Source organism: Podarcis gaigeae (assembly GCF_964106915.1).
Source record: "Podarcis gaigeae genome assembly, chromosome: 1".
NCBI lineage: Eukaryota > Metazoa > Chordata > Lepidosauria > Squamata > Lacertidae > Podarcis > Podarcis gaigeae.
Genome location: NC_139678.1, coordinates 17,425,428 through 17,446,782, shown reverse-complemented (window position 1 = coordinate 17,446,782; position 21,355 = coordinate 17,425,428). Strand labels below are relative to the sequence as shown.

Below are 21,355 nucleotides of genomic sequence, written 5' to 3'. Positions count from 1 at the left end.
CATGAGCAAATATTGTTTACTGTAGCCAATCCAGAATTGACCAGATTGCAAATGTTCTTGATGCATTTGGCCAATTTAATTGGGCTTTTTTTGGGGGGGGCAGGGGACAGAGAGAGAATACCTCTTGGACATACGGTACATGCCTGCTTCTAGAAAGCATGCTTGCCACTACAGAGTTTAGTTCATTCTGATTTTTCTGTTGTATGCTGCAACAGCATCAAGAACAGACTGTAAACCTAATTCAGCTTGTAAAATATCAGAGAAATGGGGGTGTCTTTACATTTCAAGCCTGGTTTAGCTGAATTATGGAGCAATAGTTTGCAATCCTGTGGGGTTTACTCTCAGAGAGGTTAGCAAGAAACTTGAGTCTCATTAACTTTTGGTGGGCTAGTTTGCATTTGGGCCTTCATCTGACTTTGTAGAGCTTGAAAACATACAAGAACAGTCATAGACAAACTCGGCCCTCCAGATGTTTTGGGACTACAACTCCCATCATCCCTGACCACTTGTCCTGTTATCTAGGGATGATGGGGGTTGTAGTCCCAAAACATCTGGAGGGCTGAGTTTGCCTATGCCTGTACAAGAAGTATTAAATTGGTGCTGATGTAAGTCAGAGGAGACTGATGGATATGACAGCCTAGTTTATGTTACCTTTTCCCCATCACAAAACTCCTTCCATGTGCTTGATTGCATAACTACTTTCAATGCCAACACCATCAGCTGTCTTGATGAAGCCACTGGATTATCCTAGCTAGCTACCCACATGACACAAACATCCATATGGAGCATTATAATCTACCTTATACAGGCCATGACATTTATTCATCTAGCCCAGGACAGCATTGCCTGTTCTTACTGGCAGTGGCTTTCCAGGTTTTTGCAGACCAAAAGTCTTCCACATCACCAGTTACCTGCTTCCAGGAATTGAATTTGGGATGGTTTGCATTCAAAGCACGCACTCAGCTACTGAGTTATGGCCCCTCCTCCACTGATATGGCATAGGAGCCATGCATGACTTTGCAGCAGCAACTGTATTGCAGAAATATTGTGTGATTTGGGCCTGAGAAGGTTAAAGGTGCAATATTCGGTATTTACCCCTTTTACCTGGGAGGAGAACGTCAGATAATCTCGAAAGTCTTTACTTGATGATATGGGATCAATTGTGCACTTGGTTTTTATACCTGTAAACTGCTTAGAAGCCTGTTTTTGCATTAAGTGGCATGTAGCTCCAGGGTTATGGGAAGTCAAAGACCTGCTTCTATTTCTGCAGCAGGGTCCGTACCTCCAGCCCCCTAGAGCTACCCAATTAGCATGAAAGGGGAAATTGTTTAGCCTCTGAGAATATGTATCCTCACCCTTTATGCTGATTGGAGCCAATCAGAGCGAAAGGAGGTGAGTCGGCCACTGTGGATTGGCTCCTAGGGTCACTCTGCAGAAAGTGCATGGGAAGAAGTTTGAGGAGGAGTTGTTCTGCATGCTCCAAAGATAAGCTTGTAAGAACGTTGAAAATACAAGTTAATTTAAGTTTCAAGAGAATAGTGTGCAAGTTCTGTAACATACCACAGAATACCAAGGAGAATACAAAAGTCATGCCAAATAAAGATATTGGCACACTCCAAATCATTTGTCTGTGTACGTGCACAGAAAACAATAGATCTGAAATCAGTGCTGAGAACTGTATTGATTTTTGCAATGCATCCCTAATTATTGTCGAATAATCTTAGAAGACTGTAGAATCTTAGAAAGGTGTGCTGGGGAGGGATGACTATGGCTAGCAAGACAGGAGCCTACACTTCTGAATTTGTCATTACGCTACTGGTGGAATGTAAATTAATAATAATATGGAAGAAATGTTTACAAGCTGGGTATAGGTTAATCCTTCTGTGGCTGCCTTCTGATGCATAGTTAGGCACACCTGATTTTTCTCTAGTTGGCAGAATTTAAGGAAGCATTATTGGGCTTAGGGTTAACAGCCCCTCGATGCCTGTTTAATCAGCCTCATTTGTATTACATTTTCAAACTGGTTGCCCTGCAGAACTCAGTATTAAAATAATAGTCATCATCGTCATCAACTATTATAAAAGCTACCATTGAGGGGCAGCATCAAGCTTTTTTAAAAAAAAACCCACACCAAAAACCAATGGTTTTTACAGTGATAACACACAAGAAAGAGTACAAGCAAACAGCATAAGCAGATAAACAATTGCCTCCAAATTTAAAAGCATTGTGATAACAAGGTGGCTGTGTTTGGGTTGTGGAAAGCTGTTCACAGGAAGAAGATTATGCAGTTGATCCCAGAGACCTTGTAACTGACAGCAGGATCCTTCCCTTTGATCAGAACTGAGCTATAGAACTGAAAGCAGTAATGAAGTCAGCTAATGCTGTGGCATTAATACTAGAGATTAAAACACTGGCTTGGCTTTAGCACACAGGGATTTAATGAAAGCCAAGGGAATATTTCCCTTATGTTGCATTTAGACCTGCAGGAGAGCAGGTTTCAGCAGAGGACATCTTCTACAGCTGAGAGCTAGGAAAAGGAAACCATTTTTAAAAAATGTGGGTGTTGTCTTGTCAGTTTTTAACCGGGCACTGAGAAGCATTGAAGGACGCATTTATGTGCTGGGCAGCAGTACTGCAGATGCAATTCAGGGCAAGTAAGTGTAAACTTAAGGGGGGAAACCCACACTGGGGCAAAATGATGATAAAAATAAAGCCCCAAACCACAAAATACACTAATGGGCTTTAAATAGGCTTCAGTTTTCCAGGAAAGAGATATGGAAATCCCAGTGCAAAGTTCACTAAAAATATGAAATATGTACTGTGGCAGTGTAAACAGTCATTTCAATTTTAGCACTTCTTAAGAAACGGATTGGAAATCAGTAGAACACACATTTTAGAATTATTGCGTTATTATTATTGTGTTCATTATGTTCAATTGCCCTTACACCCTAGTAAATGTGTTTTAGGATTGCAGCCTTTTCATATAGAGTTGTACCTCGGAAGTCAATCCCCTTGTGAGTTGAATGTTTTGGCTCCTGAACGCCGCAAACATGGAAGTGAGTGTTCCGGTTTGCGAACGTTCTTTGGGACCCGAATGTCTGACGCGGGTTCCACAGCTTCTGATTGGCTGCAGGAGCTTGTGTTCGACTTCCGAGATATGACTGTGTATGACACTTTAGATCAGCCTTTCTCAGCCTTGGGTCCCTGTATGTTGTTGGACTACAACTCCCATCATCCCTAGCTAGCAGGGCCAGTGGTCTGGGATGATGGGAGTTGTAGTCCAACAACATCTGGCCCCCCAAAGTCGAGAAATACTGTTTTAGAGAGTACCAAAAGCAAAATGAAAATAACTGTTTAAAACGGTATGATACCGCTTTATATTTCTAGTGCGGATGGGACCTAACTGAACAGGCCAAAGTCCACTCCCTGCTTTAAGGGATGATGTGGGCTCCCTGTTACTGTAGTAATGATCAGAAATTTCCCCTCCCACCACTGATCTGATCAGTTAGAATCTAATGTTCCTTCTTTGAACAAAGGTTTGACGAGAATGGTAGGTTAGGCTTGAATTCCTTGTTGGATGATCAAAGGAACTGTGATCAAATTGGAACTCTATTCTACATATGTCACCTGCAGAACAGGGAATTTTTGATTACCGGTGCCCTAAATATGACATAATGCATTTGCTGAGAAGGCTCTTGCTGTTGCCTTCGAGCTTTAAGATGGAACATCTGTGAAAGGAAAAGCAACAGCAGAGCAATACAACAGATATACATTATGTGCTTGCTTGTGTCCGTGTGTACCTGGTGAGTTTTGTTGAATCAATAAGAATACAGAACGAGCACACCAAAGCCCGTAGGGACACGTTTTTAGCAAAGAAGCAATTCACTACAAATGAATGTGAACTGGAGTAGGGAAACTCGCTGGTAAATTGTGTTACCTTTGCTTAGAAAAATAAATGGCGATGAACACATTTGCTCCAGCTGTCCTATTCATTATCTTTATTTCATATACTGCTTGATTGTAAAAAGCCTCAAAGCCGTTTACAAAAGGAATAGAACAATAGAATTATCAGTAAAAACAGTTAAAAACAATATTGAGGGGGAATCAATATCACTGATAAACTAAAAACAAATCAAATTCCTGCATTTCAGGGGGTTAGGCTAGATGACCCCTTGGGGACCCCTTCCAAATCTGCAGTTCTGTAATTTCATGATTCTGAAACGCACACCAGCATTCTGCCCACTGGGGCAGGCTTGTCTAAACAAAATATGGTTTTGACATGCGTCAGAAAGGGTACAGTGAAATTGCCTGCCTGGTGTCAGACAGGGAGTTCCAAAATGTGAATGCCCGCCACGTTTGAAGACTGATTTCTTACAAATGCAGGATGAGAATTATGTGGCACTTGTAACAGTGCCCGTTCCTCAGATGAAAGCGGTTGAGTGTGTGCAGTGGCATAGCGTGGGTTGCCAGTGCCCGGGGCCTCCTGAAGGGGAGTGGGTGGGTTGGAGGGAAACGTAGTACGCATGCGCATTCAACTGCCTGAGAAGGCTCTTGCTGTTGTCTTTGAGCTTTAAGATGGAACATCTGTGGAAGGAAAAGCAACAGCAGAGCGATACAAGAGATATACATTATGCTCTTGCTTGTGTCAGTGTGTACCTGGTGAGTTTTGTTGAATCAATAAGAATGCAGAACGAGCACACCAAAGCCCATAGGGACACGTTTTTAGTAACGTTTTTAGTAACTTGTCTGGAGAGGTCACTTCCTGGTTCACATGGAGAAGCCGTTTTCAGCAGAGCCCAGCGCACAACTGTACACAACTTGTTGAGTCAGCACCAGGTGTTGAAATTTCGCACCCCTAACAATTTTGCAACCGCCCCTGTGGGCCCCTGCCCATGCCACGCCACTGAGTGGTTGTAGAAGGAGTAAGGCAATTCTGCAGGTAAACTGGTCCCAAGTTGTTCAGTGCTTTATCGTAATAGTAGTAGCTTGACCCAGTGCTAAATTTGCAACCAGTGCAGGTCTCTGAGCACAGGTGTTATATGCCGGCAAGGTCTCGCTCCTGTCAGCAATTGCACTGCAGTATTGTGGGCTAACTGCAGTTTCCGGGTCAAGCAGAAGGGAAGCCCCACATAGAACACATTGCAGCAGTTGAGGCTTGGCGTTATCTGCACCATGCTCTAACCAACTCAGCCATCCTCCATTGTGTACACACTGACCGGTGCCTCAGGTGGGTCTTTCCCAACCCTACCTGGCGATGGCAGGTATTGAACCTGGGGCCTTCTGTATGCAAAAGCACCTTCTCTTGCCACATGAGCTACAGCAGACAAAAGGAGTACGGGGCCAGAATTGTGAGAAGATAGGTCAGGCCCTGACTCAAATGGGAATAAATGGAAGCTCTGGTCAGATGCAGATTAGATTCCATCAATACGCACCTGTGGCTGCTTATGAAGGCATACTGGAAACTGCAGTTGATCCTGAAAATAGTAGCAAGGATGTTAAACAGTATTCACTGACAGATAACATGTCTCACTAGTCCTGAAAGGACTTCGCTGGCTACCAGTTTGTTTCCAGTTATAGTCCAGTTTATTATTATTACTGTTAATTTATTAATGGCCTTCTAAACCCCCACCTCAAGGTGATTTACACATAAGATAATTAAACACAGTTAAAAACACAAAAACAACAAATGCAATCTTTTTTAGAAACACTAACGGAAGTGGACACTTCTGGTAAAGACTCATTTATTCGCCTGGGACAGGGTTTCTCAAACTTGGGTCTCCATCTGATTTTGGACTACAACTCCCATCATCCCTAGCTAGCAGGATCCAGTGGTCAGAGATGATGGGAATTGTAGTCCAAAAACTGCATGAGGCCCAAGTTTGGGAAACGCTGAACTGGGGAAAACGTGCTGGAGCAAAGATGTCTTCACTTGTTTCTGGAAAGTGCAGATAATGAGAGCCTCAACAGGAATGATGTTCCATAGCACATGGGAAGCCACACTAAAAGCCCTGCTCCGAGCTGCTTCTGAGATCCTTGGAACTTGGCAAGCATAGGAGCCAACTCCTAGGGGGTGAGGGTTTCTTTGGACCCCCAATAAAATATTTTGATGGGCATTGCCATTCAGATGGTGTGCATGCACTGCATCATGTGACCTCTCAAGTGTTAGCACTAACCTGTGAAACCCCCAAAGTCTAGGACTGGCTTACCTGGAGGACCCACCCTGTTATTAAGATTTTGACCAGTGGCTTTGCTGAGGAATGATGTAAATCATGGGTAGGCAAACTAAGGCCCGGGGGCCGGATCCGGCCCAATCGCCTTCTAAATCCAGCCTCCAGACAGTCCAGGAATCAGCGTGTTTTTACATGAGTAGAATGTGTCCTTTTATTTAAAATGCATCTCTGGGTTATTTGTGGGGCATAGGAATTTGTTAATTCCCCCCTCCAATATAGTATGGCCCCCCACAAGGTCTGAGGGACAGTGGACCGGCTCCCTGCTGAGAAGGTTTGCTGACTCCTGATGTAAATAAGACAGAATGATGGCAGCCTAGAAGAAGAAAGCTTTGTTTTAAAAGCATTTTTTTTGTGGGTGGGTGTTTTTTTGTTTTTGTTTTTGCTGCATACTCCTGTCCACTTAAGAGGGCAATTCACTTGAACACACAAACACACACACACACACACACACACACACACACACACACACGCAAAGTTCTTCATTTCTCCTCAGGGCGGGGGCACCGTCTTCCCAGTTTTAAAAATACCAGTAGATCATATATTTCTAAACAGTTAGATTTTTTCACCCCATGAGCCAATGACAGTTTGTAGGGCTTTAAAGGGATGAGTTGTTTTAAAATATAAAAATAAATTCCCTATATGGAAAGTGGTTCCAGTCTTGGCTGCCTTTGCTGCGAAATATTTTGGCTTCCCAAGACAAAAAAAAAAGGGGGGTGGTGAAAGCCTCTTCAGTGTTTGTAGAGATCTGATGTCTATAGTTTTCCTAGGATGTCTTTCTACTTATGATCTGGCAACGGGATCTGAGGAGTCAAAAGCAGACACAGAGTTAAGCTGGAAACTCTGAGTGTCTCGCTTCTAACTTGAAAGTGTGTGTGTGTCGTACAAATTTCTGACGGAAATGTCACCTTAGAGACTCCTTTGCCTGAAAAGGCCACACGCATTCCAAGAGCAGCAAAAAAGTAGTTTTAGGGTTAACACTTGAAGTGCCTGTGCCGTTCTTAGCTGTAGGAGGCTGCCTAATAGCTAGAATGTTCGAAAATGAGACTTTGTGTATTGCTTTGAACTCCATATTGTGCACCAGACTGTACGATTGCATGGTAGCTCTACAGAAGTGTGGGCTATGATTTGGCAGTATCTCAGTTTCTCTCTCCCCACAACCGCCAGCCACCCCAGTGACTCACATGAATGAATAAAGCAAGGTTTACCCAGTTTCCATGTGGTTTTCTGGGTCTGCTGTTAAAGTACTGGATAATAAAGAACTGGACGGTGAATGTTTGTAACCTTCCAACATCCCCAAAGACGCAATTCCTCCGCTGTCTCCCGGGACACACGGGTGCCAACCAACAACGAATGATTATATTGCACGTAATATTATTTATGTGCCTCTTTTTTTTTAATTGTTGGGGCACAGTTGTGACAAAAGCAGGAGGGAGAAATATACAGGTTGTATTAAGCAGACCAAAATGCACATCCAGTTGGCACGTTTAAAAACCTAGGCAACCCAAAATGGCGGTGGAGCCTGTTAGCTATCAGCTGGGCACAGTTGATGTTTATGTATTAAGTCATCTTATTTCAGTGTCAACGTGTTTAAAAACCAGCAGAACAAAATATAGACAACATGAAGAAGGGTGGGTGTGGGCAGAGACACATACATGATCTTACATTTTCTCGGTATGTCACATTAGCAGTTTGTTTGCGGTGTTGTTCAAGGAGGGTGTGGAGTGCAATGTGCATTTTCATTTTGTTTCATTTCTCCATTCCCTTTTATTACTAGAACCAGCATTTGCTGATCAAGAATTTAGGATCCTTCCTCTTATTATCAGTACAGTGGTACCTCAGGTTACAGACGCTTCAGGTTACAGACTCCACTAACCCAGAAATAGTGCTTCAGGTTAAGAACTTTGCTTCAGGATAAAAACAGAAATTGTGCTCCGGCGGTGCGGCGATGGCAGCAGGAAGCCCCATTAGCTAAAGTGGTGCTTCAGGTTAAGAACAGTTTCAAATTAAGTACGGACCTCCGGAAAAGAACAGTTTCAAATTAAGTACGGACCTCCGGAACAAATTAAGAACTTAACCTGAGGTACCACTGTATCATTTAGTAATTTTGTATACCGCCCTTCGTCCGCAGACCTCGGGGCGGCTCACAATATAAAGCAGCCTTCTTAGCTGCTGCTACTGCTGTAGCGACCAATTTCTGCTTTGGATTAATGACCTGATATGGAGGACAGGGCGGGGATGACAGGACTGTTGACTGCGGCCCAGATTTTATTTATTGTCACGGTGTGTAATAAGGTGAAACCTGAGAAACAGTGCAGCATACTAATTGATACCAATAAATTAATCAAACTAATCAAAACATCCAGCATACTAATTGATTTTGAAGGATCTTCAAGTTTAATTTTGAGACCTCAGGAGAAATTATCCCATTACTTTCCATTCATCGTTAATTACCATGCAGGAATATAAAAATGATAGGAGGACAATGAGGTTTTGAGGCTTCACAGGAACACGGGAAGCTGAGTCGGCATCGATCCATCTAGCTGAGTATTGCCTACACTGACTGGCAGCAGCTTTCTGGGGTTTCAGAGAAGGGTCTGTCCCTGGAGGTGCCAGGGATTAATCTTCTGCAAACTTTGTGTGTGTACAGCATGTGCATTGCCACTGAGCTATGGCTTACAAATAAAATTATGTATGTATGTATGTATGTATGTATGTATGTATGTATGTAGTCATCCTTGTGTACCGATTAGACACAAAGGCTGCTAAAAATTACGTTAGGAAATCATTTTACTGATCTTTATTCATGTGGACAATATGGTGTTGCATTATCTGCACATGCTAGGGAGCACTTTAATAATAATTAATGACTATAAATTACAGTGGGACGCAGGTGGCGCTGTGGGTTAAAGCCTCAGCACCTAGGACTTGCCGATCGAAAGGTCGGCGGTTCGAATCCCTGCGGCGGGGTGTGCTCCCGCTGCTCGGTCCCAGCGCCTGCCAACCTAGCAGTTCGAAAGCACCTCCGGGTGCAAGTAGATAAATAGGGACTGCTTACCAGCGGGAAGGTAAACGGCGTTTCCGTGTGCGGCTCTGGCTCGCCAGAGCAGCGATGTCACGCTGGCCACGTGACCCGGAAGTGTCTCCGGACAGCGCTGGCCCCTGGCCTCTTAAGTGAGATGGGCGCACAACCCCAGAGTCTGTCAAGACTGGCCCGTACGGGCAGGGGTACCTTTACCTTTACCTATAAATTACAGTATTAACCTTCTGTAGGTTGGAGACTATGCTTGCTTTGGATGCAAGGCTCCTTTTGGCCTCACTGCAGAGACGTGGGGTTGAAATTTAAAATTTAAATGTTCCTTAGGATGTTCATGCAGCCAGGCTTTTCTTATATAGGAAAGGTCCTTTCTGCTCCAGCTATTCAAGAGACGGCGCAGATTAGTTGACAGGACCAAGACTGTCGCATTTATCTGTTTTGCGCTCACAAATACAGTCTTTTACATGGGGTGGGGGAATAGGCACTATAGTTCTGTGGTAAGAAGAGCTGAAATGAAGATTTGCCTCAGTGAATTTTGACAGCAAGAGCATTCTATGGGTGGATGTATATTTGGAAAGTATTTGACACTAAACTTGCAGTAGGAGTCAACATATGACAAACCTCATCTATGGCAATTAGTGTTTGACAATCTGGCCTCTGAATGCAACAAGGCCAACCTCCAGTAGTGTCTCTTTTTTTGTAGATGTTTTCTTATTTTTAGAACTTGTAGTTTATTTTTAGAACTAAGAACTGGTACATGAGATTGCTTTGTTCCTCCTCCCTCCCAGTCTATTTTCCTTTTGTGTCATGTCTTTTTAGATTATAATTTCGAGGGCAGAGGCTACCTTTTCTTTTAGTGATTTGTGACCTGATCTAGGAGCCTTTTCCAGCTGAGGGGTGGGATAAAATTTCTTAACCAACCAAACAGAACATCACCTGAATTTCTAGAGAACTAAGGGAATTTTTCACCTCCAAAGCATCAGCCTATGAACACATCTTGTAATTATTCGGGATTAGTCACTCCATGTGAGCAGATTTGGGGAACGCCTAATTTTGTAATCTTAGCTCTGGGGCATACCAGAAGGTTCTTGGTGCCAAGTCATTTGCTTCTCTTAGAACTGGCTTTCCAATTCCATTGGCTGAAGTAAAGTGCTAATTTTCTTTTATGCCTTTTGAGTTGGTCATACGCTCTGAGAAAACATATCTGAGCAGAAATAATGACTTCTGTGAAAAATGAAAAGGCTTAATGATGGACTTCCCTGTTCCTCGAAAGCCGGGATGGACAACCTGCCGCGTCCCAGGTCTGGTTGGACTCCGACTCTCATCAGCCCCATCCAGCTTGGGCAATGTTCAGGGATGATGGGAGTTGCAGTCCAACAACCCCTGGAGGGCTGCTGTTTAGCAAAATGCGCACAATTGTTATTCGATCTCAAGAGGACAGCCAATCTCAAGATTTCTTTGTTTGGGAGCCTTTGCAGTTAAAAAAAGAATGATATTCGTACTGTAGTGTAGACATGCACTTGGAAGACTTTAAATGGACATTAGCAGAAGGTGTGGCAAGAATCCTGGGTTGTGACTTCTGTTGGGCCAAATTTTGTCCCTAACGTGCTTCAGAGTAAATAAGCGAGGTATTGTTTTCAACCAGCTGTTACTTATTTGTTTGGAAGTACAGTGGTACCTCGGGTTACATACGCTTCAGGTTACAGACTCCGCTAACCCAGAAGTAGTACCTCGGGTTAAGAACTTTGCTTCAGGATGAGAACAGAATTTGAGCGGCAGCGGGAGACCCCATTAGCTAAAGTGGTGCTTCAGGTTAAGAACAGTTTCAGGTTAAGAACGGACCTCCAGAACGAATTAAGTACTTAACCCGAGGTACCACTGTATCCTGGAAATGTTGCTCTCGGTGCTCCCTCCTCCCTGCCCCTCTCTTATCTTACAATACATCGCCCTTTCTAATTGTCCTGTCATTCAAAATGGCTTCTCTCCCCCCCCCCCCCCCGGCCCTCCTGCCACTTGCACTAATGTCATGTTTTTTTAGTAGCAAGCCTTGCTCATGTTTCGGTGCAATTTCTCTTTTGTTCCCATGACCCCATGTTGTCTTCTGACCTAGAATGTTCCGCATTGCTCCTTGCTCGGCGGTTCAAGCATCGCCGCTAACACGCTTCGATTCCCGAGGCCTTCCAACCTCCCTCAGCCTTGCTCCTCTCAGCGTTATTTTCAAAACGTGGCTTCGTTGTTTTGACCTTTTTCTCAAGTCACGCCATCTCTTCTGCTTTGGCTGTATTCCACAATAATACCTTGACACGCTAAGAGCCAGAAGAAGCTCTAGCGACATTTGAAAATAGTGTGGCGGAGGTTTTGAGGTGGTGACATGGGAGCAAAAGTGTGTTGTTGAGCAACACTTCTATTTCTTCAAGTGTCTAGCTGCTTTAATGAGTGGGTTCAACTTCCCTGGTGCGAGGAAAGCAGGAACCTGGCTATTACCAAGGTGATACCATTGGTCCATCTAGTTTAGTACTGTCTACACTGACTGGCCGGGACGCGGGTGGCACTGTGGGTTAAACCACAGAGCCTAGGACTTGCTGATCAGGTCGGCGGTTCGAATCCCCGTGACGGGGTGAGCTCCTGTTTCTCGGTCCCTGCTCCTGCCCACCTAGCAGTTCGAAAGCACATCAAAGTACAAGTAGATAAATAGGTACCACACCGGCGGGAACGTAAACAGTGTTTCCGTGTGCTGCTCTGGTTCACCAGAAGCGGCTTAGTCATGCTGGCCACATGACCCGGAAGCTGTACGCCGGCTCCCTCGGCTAATAAAGTGAGATGAGCGTCGCAACCCCAGAGTCGGTCACGACTGGACCTAATGGTCAGGGGTCCCTTTACCTTTACCTTTTACACTGACTGGCAGCAGCAATGCAGGTTTTCAGGCAGGGGTATTTTCCAGCCTTCGCTGGAGATGGCAGGTGCTGAACCTGGGAACTTGTGCGTGTGAAACATGTGCTCTACCCCTGAGCTGCGAGGCTTTCTCACAGATAACGTTTTGCAACATTTTCATATCCAGCATGATCTAGCCTTGCCGGCATCTGTCTGTCTCAGGAGACAATGGAGGAGTGCGCCTTTGGGCAAGAAGTCAAACTGTTGGTAGGTGTGACTGTTGAGCCCGATGCAGGAGAGACATGTTTTGTTGCAGCTGGGCCAAGTGAAGTGGTCCAGTTCTTCTGATGCTCTGTGTCCTATTGATTAAAATCAGCAGGAGTTAAAATACGCTCAGTGTGGACTGCAGCGTGCCCTTAGTTTGCAGGGGGTGTAATGGGTGCAAACTGTTGAAACACCAGCACCACCTTCCACCCTGTCTTGCTTCTTCTTCTGTGAATAAATTCATTGTCCACATTTAGAATAAAATAAAAACTGTCCATCAAAATCAGATACGTTAACTGTCGTGCGTGCCAGGTTCTCTACGGATGGCCCTGATTGGGCTTGAATAATAAAGATATCAGCCTGTATTCTTGGAGTAATGCTGCATTAATCAGACTTGCTGGAATGATCACATGGTATTTTATCGCCTTTCCCTGCGAGCTGCTGCTTGTCAGCAGCTGGTTGAGCTGCAGGCTGCAGGCCAGTATCTGCAGCCTCCTTTCTCCCAGAAGCTTCCCAGCACACAGCTCTCAGTTATGTCTGCAGCTTGACCAACTAAATGTTTCTCCTGCGCCTTACGGAGGGGATTTTGCAGACCTCCGAGGCCTGTGCATTATTCTTTCCTGGGCCATGTATGCATTTGAAGAATTCAGGTAGGCTCTGCGTAACAGCACGACCGGCTCTTTTCTTTCTTTCTTTTTGTTCTTGCAGGAATTTTGCTGTGTAATGTCAGGCTGCTTGTACAGCCGCAAAAAGAAAAAAGGGCTTCTGAGTTGTAAAAGGGGGGCTTTTGCCTCCGTGTAAGAATCGTAGCCCTTCTCCAGTGCCTGGGAGGTGGGTGTGTCAAGGATGAGCTGCAGGTAAACAATAGCTAACTGCATGATGAAGTGCAGAGATGAGTAATAGCTTCTAATCTAATGCCTCGTTTGGATTTTTTTTTTAAATCGCTTTTGCAGCCTGAAACTGCCAAGTATAACCTAGAGTCATAAACATAAAAACATGCTCTTCTGCTGGGAAAAATGAAAAGTATTTTGTTGTTGCTGCTGTTTTTAGCTCATGGCAGATGCCTCTCTTCTGGTTTTTATTCATTTATTCTTAAAGGATAGTTAATTTTGTGTGGGCTGAAATATAGTTGCTTGGATGGAGCATGTATGGAATTAGGCTGGGAAGCTGTTGCTCAGTACATACTGTATGTCTGCTACTTGTGGTTTCGTAGCTGCAGTATTTCAGCAAAACCACTTGGTGAAAATAGAATGCTCTAGATATCAGTAGAGGTGTTGTATTTTTGGTGAGATTTTAGTAGGTGCAGAAAGATAATATTTTTTATTAGTGGTTTTAAATGCTGTGTTCTACATAATTCTTTTTTGAGAAATGGAAGGGGGGGAGGGCTTTGGTAAGTCGTTTCTAACTATTTTCCTTTGCAGCCCTGCAGATTTTTTAAAAATGCATATGAACACAGTGAATCCTAGGCTTGTTCTTACCTGCAACAAAACAATACAGGGATATGTTCAAATTTTCTGATCTTCATTGGCCTTTCACTTTGTGGTTGCAAATAAGAAGGAAGCTCACCCACTTTTTCTTCTTCTTCTTCTTCTTTCAAAGCTAATTGGTGAAGATCATGGTGGGGGTGGGTATCATTAGCCGCTGCTCTTGTTGTGCAGATGCCTTCATTATAATGTTATTTCAATAGTCACATACTGCAAAAAGCTAACTTGAACCTTATTTGCATGGGATTTGATTAACTGAAGACATCATCCGGCTGAATGAGAAGAGGGGGTTTGCTCCTCGCAGGCACTGGTGTTAAAAGCACTGTTTTCCTGCTAAAACACATTTTAATGTCAGGCATGTCATTTACAGATAGTGGTATCTGAAGAAGTGTGCATGCACACGAAAGCTCATACCAAGAACTGACTTACTTAGGCATGTCATTGTCACTGTCATGTTCGTGTTCATTTGGCTGAGGTGTCCCTGATAGCAAAAAGGATGATTAGCAGCATTTTGTTCTCGATTGGTCTTGAAAAGTAAGCGGTCGTTTTCTGCACAGTGCAGGGTGGGTGGGTGGGGGGAAATAAGAGAATTTGTGCTATTTTTGAAACATAGGATAATACTGTTTTGGGAGCAGGAGGAGGAGGAGGAGGAGGATTTTGGCAGAAGCCAGTGCAGTGCTGTGTTATAACTGCAGTTTGTAGCATTGTTAAGAAAATGCTTGCAAACCTTGAAGAGGCCAATTACTGTCACCAAGTTAAGCTGCAAAATGTAGACGAGGCAGCAAGCCTCACGTCCTTTTGTCTTAGTCATTCTGTGCAGATGGGAGAGCAAATGATGCAAAAGTGATTTTCTTAATGATTTTGCGATCAGGTTGTCACGCAGATACAAGGTTCGTTTTGATACGCCGACTTGCAAAGGGCATGGGGGCACACTGCTTTCCATTGACTGTTCATCTCAAAGGCATTTCACTCGAGGCAAGCTTGAACTTAGTAGCCTTGAAGTAACATGCATGTCATGCTTTTGGATTGTGGCTTTTGGGTTCCTTGCATTATCCTTTGTTAGGGAGGTTTCTTTTGGAAAACAGTGCCTACTTTTCCTAGTCACCGTGCTTGGCATGTAGAGCTGTTGCTATGGCACTCCCTGGATATAGCAGATTTGTTACTCAGGCGCACTGTTGATTCTGTTAACGTGGTGGAACTTCTTAAGCCACGCAGAATTCTTCACGCGGAATGGGAAGGTAACAGTAAATCTATCAAAGCAAGTGCAGATGGTTATGAAGGGAAATGTTTCTAGTCATTTCACATAAACAGCAACCCACTATGAAAAGCACATGAAAAACATGGAACAGCAGCCAACTATAGATTTTAACAACCATTGATGAACTAGGGGACTTCCAAATTATTAGCCTTTTACACCTGAGCTCCAAAGCCAAAACTCCATTAACTGGATTCTAACTGTTGAACTTTGAGGGGCAGGTACAAAACAGACCACATCAACCTTCCAACTGGCCTAGTTTGTATTCCTGCCGCCTCAAGCAACAGGGTAGTATCCAGTGCCAAACCTACTCGGGGTAGACCCATTGAAATTAATAGACATGGAACAGTTTCTTTCCTTTAGTTTTGGTGGGTCTTCTAACCTACTCAGAGTAGATCCATTGAAATTAATAGGGGATGGAGCTACGGGTCCCCTGTGAGGGAAGGTGAGTAGATGGCATGATAGAAGGGAATAAAATTATGCATTGTGTGAAGAAAGTAGATAGACAAAAAGTTTGTATTCAGTTAACTTCTACTCAGAGAAGACGCACCAAAACTAAAGGAAAGAAGCTGTCCACTAGATCTCTCCTGGACATCCAATGAAGAAGCTGAATGTTGGGAGATTCGGGACAGACAAAATAAAGTTACTTCTTCACGCAGCGCAAAGTCAAGCTTATGTTGCTCCCCAAGGAGCAATGGCCACCAAATTAGATTTCTTTATAAGAGGATTGGAGAAATTCATGGAGGAGAAGGCTTTCAATGGCTACTAAGCCTGGTGCGTTCTTTCGCTATTGGAGGTAGTATATTTCTGAACGCCAGTTGCTGAAAACAGCAGAAGGGAAGAGAGCAGTCGCACTCAGGTCCTGTTTGCAGGCTTCTCTTGGGCATCTGACTGAGAACAGCATGCTGGACTAGACAGGGCCTGATCCAGCAGGGCTCTTCTTCTTATGTTCCCTTCTCTGAAGTTCTTCCCATTTAGGGACGTTCTGATGTTTGTGACAGTTCTAAAGCATTCGCAAGGCAACAGAGCTGTCCCCTTTCCGACTATAACAATAGCAAGCTTGAGAATTTAAGGAGTTAAACTCGTTGGCGTTTGATGGTGTCAGCGAAGGAGAGATAGCAAAAAGTGTTTTAAAAATAAATGGTGTCTGGGGTTTTGCAGATGTGGGTGCTATTTTTGAACAGTGTTTGCTAGACAATATTGTCTCGGGCTCTGCCAGCCCACCATTGGCACTGCAGTTGGTGCAGTGCATAAAAAAACATTGTAGGGAATATTGAAAAACCGTGCCGTCTACAAGTTGGTAGAATGCAGTATAACGTTTTGAAACCTGTTCGAGCTGCAATCGGAATGTGGTTCATTCCCTCCTTACAAGTGTTACCTCTGGCACCTTCTATTATTGCAGTGTATTTTCCAATATTTCCAGCGCTTTCATTTTTCAGTATCATTATTACTATTGCAAATAAGGGCATGTCCCTGCTTGACAGCTTTTAGGCACACAAAATTAGCCGACCAATCATATATTTTCACCATTCGTCCTTAGGAAAAATTTTTTTGTGTAAGTGAAAGCAAGCGAAGCATTGCACAAGGAACAGAGTGAGTATTGCGCGGCATAGGAAACACTTGAGCTGTATGCTGTCAGCGCTTGATGCATCTAAGAAGGGGCCTTGCTCCTGCAGACTATGTGGATCGTTTGGCAAGATCAGGAGCTCATGCAGCATATATATGTGTGTGTGTATATTTGGCTTACATGACCTTATTCCTTTCTGGTAGGGTAGAGTATATCAAATTTTGTACCTTAGGAAAAGACAGTGCAGCCTCTTCCTTCCTGCCCAATGGCAACCCAGTATATTGTAAACTACCCTGAGATCCTTGGATGGAGGGTGGTATAGAAATTCAATCAATCAATCAATCAATCAATCAATCATACTGTTGTTGTTGGGCTGCATGCGGCTTCATGAGTTTCATAGGCAGGGACCGGCTGGATATTAGATTTCATAAGCTACCACATTTCATCTTGTTTTGTGAACATTTACTCTTTATTTTACTTTTGCCTTCAGTGGCTATGGAACTTGAATGCTCCAGCATATATCCAACCTTTTTCAAAATGGTGAAAAAGAAGTTGGAGCACCCCATTCCCTCCTTTACATTTTTTGTAAACCTTTTTTAAAAAAATATATTAAAAATGTCTTTTGCTAGTCCTTGGTAGTAGTTGATACCTCCTGATATGGAAAACCAGTATTAATGTGCCCATGTACACCTATTTGTAAAAAGTTGGGGTGAACAGCCAGACTCTCGCACAAAAGCCAGGCTATTCCCCATCTGCCAATTATGTTGTGAATAGATATTACTGTGTTTATATTCAAATGAGACATAGTCAAATGCCACATTAAGGATAAATATGACTAGGAGGCTTTGTGTTTTCTGGAGTTGCAGGGATGTTTTGAATGCAGAAAAATAGTCCTGGAAACACATAGGAATGTTGCTTTAGCAAGTTCATAAAATATATTCAGAATCTTGGACTGGAGGACCTTTGAAATCCTACTTTCTGTACATTGGAACCTTGGTTCTCGAACTTAATCTTTTTTTAATAATTTTTTTATTAAGAATTTAAACAAAACATATTATCTTAAAACATATCATCCTTTATTTTTTCCCCATTTCCCCCCTCCCTCCCATAAAACAACCCCCCCTCCCCACCCCCGCTGACTTCCCTCAGTTCCAATCTGGTTTCTCTATAATTGCAATTCTCTGCATGTTACAAATTTGTATAGATCCTTAATTTGTCTAGCTGTTTGTTATCAATAAAAAGTTTGTGCGTGTTTATTCAAAACCTGCCAAGGAGTCCAATTCACTTTGCTGCGTCTTTAAATACTGTGTAAAAGGTTCCCATTCATCTTTAAAGTCACAGTTATCCTTGGTCCGTAGTTTATGTGTCAATTTTGCCAATTCTACATAGTCCATCAATTTCTCTTGCCATAATTCTTTAGTCAGAGTTTCCTCAGTCTTCCATCCTTGTTCTTGAACTTAATCTGTTCCGGGAGTCCGTTCAACTCCTGAAATTGTTCAAAAACCAAGATGTGGCTTTCGATTGGCTGCAGGAGCTTCCTGTATTCAATCAGAAGCCGCGTAAGATGTTCAGCTTCCGAAAAACATTCACACACTGGAACATTTATTTCCGGGTTTGCAGTGTTCAGGAGCTGATTTGTTCGGGAGCCAAGCTGTTCGGGAACCAAGGTAGCACTGTATTGGGTACAGAGACTGATAGTTGTTGGTGAGTACAAAGTTTGAAAAAGTTACTGTGGAGCAGAACAATGAACTAGATTTCACACGACTGGAAGAAATTTAAAGACTTTGCAGAAACACTGTAAAATTAATGAATGTTAAAATGATGTTGGATTGAAAATAAGTGGTATTAGCAACAAAGCTATTAAGAATATGCAAAAATGAATTGATAATGGATGGAAATATAGAGTTGTAATATGTTAAGACATAGAGTTAAGATAAATGAAAGAGGGTAAGGATTTGCTGATTTGATTATGTAAATAGGAATACAAGAAGGGGAGGTGTGAGGAGGTCAAAGAAACAAGCAAATGAGTTTAAAGCTATGAAAAACAGATTTGTTTTTGAATTTTTTCCTATTTTCTTTTTGTCTTTTGTATGTTGTATTTTTATTTTTATTTTATTTTTTCATGTATTTTTGTATTCTTGTTTTTGTAAAAACTTAATAAATATCTTTTAAAAAAGAAAAGATTTCACACAACCTTTTGCACATGTGAGTAAACTGAGACTAAGCCATACATTAGAAGAACAAGGTAGAGACAAGGAGCACTTAAACAAGGCTGTGTACACATTACTATTTGCTATGGCTCCAGTGTACTCCTACCATATTGCAATCCATATGTATTCTGTAGTTTCTTGAGAAGCACTGCTATACTTTGATGTGCTTCCCCTCAAACCAGCTTCCATCTGATTTGGGAACATTCGAGACAGCTGTTGCGAATGCACAGGTAATGCACATGGAATGAAGACATCCCTGCCCTCCTATCTGTTGTGCACAACATAAGAAAGCGACTTTAAGCACAACAGCAGGAAACATATGATAGCCAGTGAATTTTCAGAGTTCACGGCAGAAATTCAGAGCATATTGAATGAATATAATACAAGTCAACTTGAACAAAGGGAACGCGTACAATACCAGTCACATCTAAAATCAAAGTTGTAATTAACTTTTTTCAGGTGACTATGCTTAGGAAGCAAATGTATTTTCGCACACAGCTTTTTGGGCATGCTAAAATTAGTAAGTTTTTAGTCCTTTTATTTCTAAGCAAAGCAAAGGAAGTGTATGTAGGCTTGCCACTAGTTCCTTGAAAAGGTGTATTATAAAACTAGAATCATGTAATTGTAGAGCTGGAAGGGACCCCAATGGTTTTCTAATCTAACCTCCTGCAGTGCCGGAATCTCAGCTAGATCGTATATGTCAGATGGCTATCCAACCTCTGCTTAAAAACCTCCAAGGAAGGAGAGTCCACCAATACATACCTACACACAACAACAACAACAACAACACCCTGCAAATACAACCTAAAATTAATGAAACAGCAGCATAAAACCATATAAAAACAGAAATTAAGGGAATTCAAACTCATAAAACAGGGTCTGATCTTATAGGTCAAGGAAATCCTGGGCAAAAAGGTGTGTTTGCATACAACATCTACAGCATGTTAATAGTGCAATAGAGATGATGATGATATTTTATTGCATTTTATTTGTACCCAGCTCATCTGTACCCTGCCCCAGCCACTCTGGGGTCTTAATGTCACACTCTTTGATAAGGCTTGCTGCCAAGTAAGCATGCATAGGATTGCAGCCTAGCAGAACTTTACTGAAATACCCCCTCCAAACAAGTATGTTAGTTTGGACTACTTTGGACTATGTTTCTAAAGAGAGAGACGAAAGAAAGAAAGGGCGTGAGAGATTTATTAAGCCATGTAGCATTAAGATGACATATTTTATTTTAGTTTTGTTTACCAAATGTAAGTCTTGTTGCACAAGATCAGTTTGGGGGAGGGGAGAGAAATCCCAGGATCTTTTTTTGGGGGGGGGGGAGGAATTTATGCAATTCATAATTTTCCAGAAAACTCACCAATGGAAACAAATAAGGTGAAATGAACAAATTTTAGAGTCCAAATAGTCAACTGTCATTTGATGCCCTTCTGCAAAATGAGGTACAGTGGATGTCTCTGGGACAAAAGGCCTGGGGGGGGGCTTTGGGGGGGGCTCTTCCTGGCAGGGAAGTATTTTCAGGCTGTGGACTACCTTGATTGACCTCACCTGGCCAGTGGTTCCTCCTAGACAGGAATGCTTCTTGCTTGGGCTGGGATCTTATCTGCTCATTCTTGCCTACAGATGGGGACAAGGTTTGACGTCCTTACTAGATTTGTGTTTGTGTTTCTCTCTCATATACCCAGAATGCCAATGTTTTTGAGCAGCTCCTAGGTCAGATTTGCCACTCTGTTATCCTGAGCTTCAATTCTGCGCACGGTTACGTTTATATAAATAGCTGGTCAAAATGTGTGTAGCTGTGTGAACGATGTCCTTGACTTAGCTGCTAAATCGTGTGTCTATAGGTGCCTTTGAAAAGCTCAGAGTTTGCTTTTTGCGAAACTCAGTATCTTATCTATATGTAAACATTGAAATCTGCAGGGTGTTTGAGGGTGTCTTCAGACTGTCTTTTGTTTGTGGGAGAGATCTGAGCACGTAGTGGATCTGTAGAATTGCTCAATTAAAGTGGATTAAAGCTCTTGGGTTGCCCTATCACAAAACATCCCCTTTTAAAAAAACACAGATTTTTATGCATTGAAAAGTGTGGAATGAGCAAGTGATTAATGGGAAGATGTGCAAACGCCTCATGAGCAAATCAAGACAAGTGCATGATGAGTGTTCATTGTTCTGTAAAGCTGCATGCGCCCTAGACATTTGAAGCACATTATTCCCCTCAAAGAATCCTGGGAACCCTAGGGGTGTGTTTTTTAGGTTGTTGGAAATTGTAGGTCTGTAAGGGATAAACTACAGGGACCAGGATACTTTGAATGTTCATCCCTGCAAATACATTGGGATGAATGCTCAGCAAAGACTAGACATAGTCTAACCACTGCAAAAGCATTGTGCAAGCAAATCGGAACAAATGCTGAATATACAGGTTGTCTGGAAGAGCCCG

General features: G+C 42.8%; 1 protein-coding gene across 18 annotated transcripts in view; it reads left to right on the top strand.

Moving 5' to 3' along the window:
• The window catches only part of EVL (Enah/Vasp-like), a 151,591-nt gene that overhangs the window by 6,801 nt on the left and 123,435 nt on the right, over positions 1-21,355 (top strand). For 3 of the 18 annotated variants that reach the window (XM_083733426.1, XM_083733414.1, XM_083733403.1), the window contains exon 1: positions 12,834-13,049. The exons of 7 other annotated variants lie outside the window; for them this stretch is intronic. In XM_083733426.1, the coding sequence (XP_083589552.1) occupies positions 13,027-13,049 (23 nt within the window). In that variant the 5' untranslated portion in view covers positions 12,834-13,026. Of the gene's footprint in view, positions 1-12,815; positions 13,050-21,355 lie in introns of those variants that run through there. 8 more of the 18 variants (XM_083733415.1, XM_083733411.1, XM_083733410.1 and 5 more) reach the window with 4 other exon arrangements.